This window comes from Gallinula chloropus, assembly GCF_964237585.1.
Source record: "Gallinula chloropus genome assembly, chromosome: 30".
NCBI lineage: Eukaryota > Metazoa > Chordata > Aves > Gruiformes > Rallidae > Gallinula > Gallinula chloropus.
In genome coordinates this window covers 284,769-291,778 of record NC_140115.1, presented here as the reverse complement: position 1 = coordinate 291,778, position 7,010 = coordinate 284,769, and the positions used below count along the sequence as shown (strand labels likewise).

At 52.5% G+C, this 7,010-nt stretch overlaps 1 protein-coding gene across 1 annotated transcript; it reads right to left on the bottom strand.

Moving 5' to 3' along the window:
• Positions 1–3,102: 3,102 nt before the first annotated feature.
• Positions 3,103–4,056, bottom strand: LOC311202395 (olfactory receptor 14A16-like; the record flags this gene model as incomplete). The annotated part of the gene is made up of 1 exon (XM_084276987.1): positions 3,103–4,056. The coding sequence occupies one exon, from the start codon at positions 4,054–4,056 to the stop codon at positions 3,103–3,105; it is 954 nt and encodes a 317-aa protein (XP_084133113.1).
• Positions 4,057–7,010: the final 2,954 nt, after the last annotated feature.

Here is a 7,010-nt window from a genome sequence, read left to right as displayed (position 1 = left end):
TTATAGAGCAAGGCCACTGGTGGCCCAGCAGCTGCAGCAAGGAGCAGTGGTTTGGCTGAAATGAGATGCTGCAGAGCCTGACTGCAAGTGTGTCCCTCACTGTGGGGTCCACTGTCCTCTAAGGGGAATTCCCAAGAGACTGTGCTGCTGAAGACCCCTTGAAAAACTGTGAGCATCCCCCTGCACTCATCTTTCTACTTGACATTTCTTTCCTGACCCCTCACTGGGTGGGACTGAGCCATGGGGAATCTGGGTCCACGGGTGGTCCCTGACATGGGTCTTGCCAAAGCATGGAGGGCAGAAGAGGCAGCTTGCTGTGAGTCCCCATGGAAAAGGTGACCTGAGGGTTCTCAGGCACAACCCAGCAAAGGGAATGAGTCAGGACAGACACAGTGAAATGCCAGAGATGATGATCAGGGGTCAGCAGAGGACCATCAATAGACTTCCAGGTTCAACTTTGTAGAAAGGATCCTCTGGCCACACATGGGTTGTTTCCAGGCAAAGCAAACCCTGCAGACAACACCTCTTCAGCTCTTCTGCTGCTCCTTCTGCAGCTCAGAAAGATGAGCCTGGCCATCCAGGGATGGGATGGGAAAGGTGCTGTAGGGTAGGGCTTGATGTAGCCCAGGGCACGGTTGGCTTTGGGGCCTGCAGACATTGGTGGCTCATGTTGAGCTTTTCATTAATCGACACCCACAAGTCTTTCTCCTCAGGACACCTCTCAATCCATTCCCAACCCAGCCAGTAGATGTGCTGCGATTGAAATGTTTGCCTGTGTTGCTCTGCAAGTGGTGCAGACTGAGAGGTGGCACTAGGGATGCTGAATGGCTTTTCATGGAAGGGTTTAAGGGCAGCTGGGATGATGCTTTGGGCCCCAGGTCTAGTGGAGGGTGTCCCTGCCCATGGCAGTGGTGTGGGAATTAGATAATCTGGCATGTCCCTTCTGACCCAGACCTGCTTGATTCTGTGATACATTAAGGGCCCTTCATTGCTGGCATGCAGAGCTATGAAATGGGTAAGGAGGGGCAGAGGTTGGAGAAAAAGAGTCAAAGACACCTGGTGAATGTGGTGAGAGTCCAGAAGAGATGCCTTGCTTGACATGGAGATGATATGGGTCAAGGAGATACGGGATGGAGGTGCCTGGGTGGGAAGGGGCTGTCCCAGCAAGGACTCAGCAGTGGGCAGCTGCTCAGGGGCATCTGGATGAGGCAGGTTGCTGCTCCTCTAATAAAACCCATTCTGTCATTTGTAACTCTGACCCGTAACATCCCTGCCTTGCCACCTTCTCCATCCAACCTCCCTCATTCCTCCCATGACTTTACATTTTGCACACAATGGTGACATAGTTCTGGCTGGGTATTGCACTCTGCTGGGATCTATCAGCTCCCTGTGACATCTTGGGCAAGGCTGGGCTGAGGGAGCACATCCTGAAAGTGCAATGGAGGCTTTTGAGCTACGTGGTGCTTCTGAACATCTCCCTGGGACTCATGTGTGTGGGTACCAGCACAGGGAGAAGAGCAGCTGAGTGAGGAGCTCTGCCCTCCATGCTCCTCAGTACCTGGCTGTCACCGGTGAGACTTTGCATGGTGGGGTGGGCAGAAGGGCCACCGTTTGATCAGCTGGGGTTGGAGTTTTGTGTGAGCAGGTATGGCGTGGTGCTGGTGTCCTTCTCCTGCTTGAGTGTCCTGTGTTGCCTGAGAGTGCCTCTGCACCCCATGGTGACCTACCTATGGGGCAGGGAGACTGGGCTAACATCCTCACATAGAGGTGGGGGTGTGCAGCTGTGGGACAGATGGGGATGGAGTCCTGGAATCAGTTGCCCCCAACACGCACCCCAGTCCCTACCTTCAATCCAAAGAGTCCTGAACCTCTGACAACAAACCCTCCCGTGACTGTCCAGGGACTCCAAAGCATTCTTGAGAGGCAAAAGCTGTTTGCTGACCCCATGGGGACATCCAGCCACAGGGCACAGGCCAGGGCATGAGTGGATGGGGTAGGTCTGCCCCTACAATGCCAAGCAGGGTGGGGAACAAGGGGCTTTGAAGGGAAAATGCTGAACATGTGCAACAAGAAAAGAGAACTTGTGCTACGGTGTCTGAGTGTCCGGAAATGAAAGGCCAGGGCATTAAATCCCAGCTCCACGGTATCTGCTCTCCAAAGGCAGGCTGGGGCTCAGCTCTCTCGTCCACAGTGGGAATCAGGGGCCAACAGCTTTGGTTTTGCCCCCTACAGACTCCACCATTGCCCATGTTGGACGTAAAAAGGAGAGTTGTGGCACAGCTGTGGGATCAAATCACAAAGCAGAGCCCTCAGAGATGTGATGCACTGGGTGTAGTGTGCACAGATTAATAACCATGACATCTCTCTCCTCAGCTGCCTGCTATGGCCAAGCAGCGTGTGAAGGGGGTCAGCTTCCAGAGGAGATTCTCTCCCAGAACAGTTTGAATCAGATACATAGAAAGGTCACTTATCAATATACTGAACTCCTGACAGAACAGTTTATTAGACTTCTGAAAGATGGGATGTTTTCCAACACTCTGAAGCACAAAGCAGAAACTGGAGAGTTGATCAGCATCTACAGGGACCAAAGAGCATGCTGAGGTGGAAACCTGTGATCAAAGTGAATTACATGTGTCAATCTATTCTGCTGAAAAGATGTCCTAAGGCATGGCTGTATCATCACGAGAGGTGGAAACACCTGGATGATGGGGGAGATGAAAGAGACAGACTAACAGTAACACAGGTAGAGGGGAAGGTGAGTATTTCTTCTGTTGCCATGTATAAACTTCCTGGAAATTCCTGTCTGTCATGGTGGGAAAGCACTGCCATTTCAGACAATACTGGAGAGATTCAGCTGATGAAAATCTGATTGTAATTTTTTAATAAATGTAAGAAAAAAGCAAAAGTAAGGAAGGCAAACCTGATACAAAGAGAGCACAGCTCATCATTACGCAGTCTGTGGGTAACACAAGACCTGTAGATACTGAATTAGGAATGGGATGAACGTGGAGCATGTTATTAGAGCTTGGACAAACTAGAAGGAAAAATACCCCAAACAAAACACTAAAAACCCGACTAAATAGCAAGTGGTCATAACATCAGTTACACGATTTTTGATATGATATTGCTGCTTAAAAATCCAGTCATCAGTTTCCACATGGCATCCTTGAGCTCCTGGTTCCTCATGCTGTAGATGAGGGGGTTCACTGCTGGAGGAAACACCGAGTAAAGAAATGCCACAACAAGGTCCATAAATAGGGAGGAGATGGAGGGGGGCTTCAGGTTGGCAAACATGCCAGTGCTGAGAAACAGAGAGACCACAGCCAGGTGAGGGAGGCAGGTAGAAAAGGCTTTGTGCCGTCCCTGCTGCGAGGGGATGCTCAGCACAGCCCTGAAGATCTGCACATAGGACACCACGATGAACACAAAACAACCAAAAGCAAAACAGGCACCGACCACAATCACCCCAGTTTCCCTGAGGTAGTCATCTGAGCAGGAGAGCTTGAGGATCTGGGGGATTTCACAGAAGAACTGGTCAAAGGCATTGCCATGGCAGAGGGGAAGTGAAAATGTATTGGCTGTGTACAGCACAGAACAGAGAAACCCACTGGCCCAGGCAGCTGCTGCCATGTGGACACAAGCTCTGCTGCCCAGGAGGGTCCCGTAGTGCAGGGGATGGCAGATGGCAACGTAGCGGTCATAGGCCATGACAGTGAGAAGAAAGTACTCCGTGGAGATCAAAAATGAAAAGAAAAAGAGTTGAGCCAGACATCCTGTGAAGGAAATGGCCCTGGTGTCCCACAAGGAATTGGCCATTGATTTGGGAACAGTGGTGGAGATGCAGCCAAGGTCAGTAAGAGAGAGGTTGAGGAGGAGGAAGTACATGGGGGTGTGGAGGTGGTGGTCACAGGCTATGGTGATGATGATGAGGCCATTGCCCAGGAGAGCAGCCAGGTAGATGCCCAGGAAGAGGCAGAAGTACAGGAGCTGCAGCTCCCGTGTGTCTGCAAAGGGCAGGAGGAGGAACTGGCTGATGGAGCTGCTGCTGTTGGACATCTGCTGCTGTCAAGTGTGGAGACCTGGGCAAAGAGGAAAAGCACAGTGAGACGTTAAGGAACTCTTCTCTGAGAAAAGCCTCTTCCACTTCATGAGATTGACTCTCTGTATTCAGGAGGACTTTGGGAACGTCCCTTTTGGGAGGTGTATTTGCTGCTGTCTTGAGCGTGCCACTATTGGGAGGAGGGTCAGCTTTGGGCTCTGGAGAACTCAGTCCTGCCTGGCAGCAGTCAGTAAATAGAGGGATGTTGTAATCTCAGACTAAATCCCCTGTGGATAGGAATGAGCTTTTCAGCACTGTCACTCCAGTTTCACCCGAGGGCAGAGCAGAGCTTTGAAACTACAGATTGGGTCCTGAAGCGAGTGTGAGCTCAGTGCCAGCCCAACCAATGCTGAGTCTCAGAGTCCCTATTAACGGTTGTACAAAGGCAACAAGGACAGGAGAGGAAACAGCAAGAAAGGCTCCACACGAGTCTGTAAGGAGAGGAACACACAGACAAGCACTCAAAAGTTTCTCCTCACTGGGTGTTGGGCTACCAAGGACATGACTCAGTCTGAAACCCTGGAACTCTGTGTTTAGAGTCTGTGCTGGGTGACAGAAACCTGGGGATCACTGTGGGAAAGTGACTGCACTGTGGAGAACATCAGGGAGGTACCAAATCCCCACTGCCAAGACACTGCTGGGAGCAGCTCCTTCTCCCTGCCTGACAATGTCTCTTCTGCATGGAGCTGTCCCTGCAGCTGCTTCTCTTAGCCCATGTCACCTCCCACTCTGTGCTCACAGACCTCATCCAACCTGCCCTGTGCTCAGCTCTGCTCTGCAGACCCCTCCTGGCATCAGGGCTCTGCCCTGGGAACCTCTGTGTGTGCAGGGCTCAGGAGAAGCTCAAACATCTGAATGAGAATTGAGTTTTCATTGCATATTCTTGAGGGAAGAAATAAGTTCTCATCTACCACAGCACAGCCCACAGGAGAGGAACAGTCAAAACAGACACTGCCTTGCAGGAAAATGCTTTCTTGATTTTTTTTTTCAAAGCCCCTTTGGAATGTCTCAAGAATCAGCTGGAGCTGGAAGTGAAGCTGACACAGGCAGCATTTTCATACAGAAGAAGGAACCTGTGCTGCCCTTCCCTGGGTCACTGCTTCAACCCACAGCTGCTGTCTCTATTGCTGCGGAAAGCCCACAAGCCAGGTTGAGTTCTGGCCCTGGCAGCAGCAGAGTCCCTGCCCCAGCACACAGACCCCGGGACACAGGGACCCTGCTCACAAGGACAGCCCTGGGCACCTCTCAACCATGCCCAGGAGAAGACAGCTGTCCTGCCCTGTCCCTCTGATGGGGCAGAAGGGCATCCCTTCCAGGCAGCACTTTCTGGTCCTAGAGAGAACCTGTCCTCCTGACAGACCCCACACACTGCCCCATGTCCCAGCTTTAGGAGATCCCTCCAGGAACAGAACCTGCATTGCCCTGCACCCACAGACATACCAGGCAGAGGCTGTGGAGATTTCTCCTCCAGTGAGCTCTCGCATCCGTCAGCTCTCTAAGCATCACAGGTCTCTGCTCAGTGCCTCCAGGCAGTGTCCCCAGCCCTGTGTGCTTGGCAGAGGAGCTGCTCCTGGCCAGAGCTGTCTCTCTGCAGCACTGCAATATTTCTGAGCTCCCACTGCCCATCCCAGGAGCCCAGCCCAGCTCCCAGCAGAGGAGGAGGTGAAGACATCATACTCTCCATCCCCTCTGGACTCCTCCCTAGAGCTCCAGGGAACCTTCTTGGAAAGAAACTGAAGTTCTCACTGACTTTCCCTCCCTTGGCTGGGGAGAAATCCTTGTGTCCAGCAGAGTCCTTTCTCCTGATCAAACCAGAGCTGGGCAGGACAATCACCTTTCCTTGTCTCCCCATGAGACAGGACACCAGGCATGGACAGGCAGGGGTCTCTGACCCCCTGCAGAGGTTAAGGAGCATGGCTGCCTGGGAGCTGCTGGGAATTAATGAGGGTGGAGGCCAGGAGAGAGTTGCTCAGACACCAACCCCTGTTGTCACCTGAAGGGCCAGAGGTGGTCCAAGAGACATGAGTGGGTTCAAGGTCCAATAGAGCAATGCTGCCTGGGATGAGGAGCATTTTTGAGCCTGGTGGGGAATTCCTTTGGCCAAATGAAAAGACACCAGATGGTCACAGTTAGGACCATCCATACCCAGAGGCACCACATGTCCAACAGCAGCTCCAGCAGCCAGTTCCTCCTCCTGGCCTTTACAGAACCCATGGGAGCTGCAGCTCCTGCCATTCTGCCTCTTCCTGGGCATCTTCCTGACTGCTGTTCTGGGCAACAGTTTAATGATCATTGTTATAGTCTCTCCAACATTTCCTCCTCCCTCAGCAGCCAGTCCCTGGCTGGCAGAGTTTGTGGAAGGATTTGAGCAGGTCATAGGGCAGTTGTCACCTCCTACAGTCTGTGACTTTACAGCTGCACAGGCAAACAACCCTGGCAAACTGACATGCCACCTGATCGATGGGTGCCTTGACTACATCATCCCGATCCCATCCCCATCCCAATCCTATCCCATCTGTCCTGGATCTTGCCAGGGCAGAATTAACCTCCCCAGGCAGGCAGCACAGGAGAGCTGAGTTAGCCCAGGCTGTTTTCCACACCACTTAACACCACTCCCCCAGAAAACGGGCTTGTTGGGGAGGGGCACTCCTGGTGCCTCCAGGGCAGTCAAAGTGCAGCCAAGTCATCGGGTTGGTAGTCATGTTGTGCAGTTACTGGGTCATAACTGGGTATAAGTGAAATTCACTGTGGGCTGTTCTCCTTTCATGGTGATTTGGCCAGTAAACTGTTCTTAGGCCAGCCCACGGAGGCTCTGTCTGTTTCTCCCGTGGGAGTGAGTGAGTGGCATGTTCTGCTCAGCCACTGGTTGGAGCTGAACCACCACAGCCTTTTTTGGAGCCCAAGGTGGAGC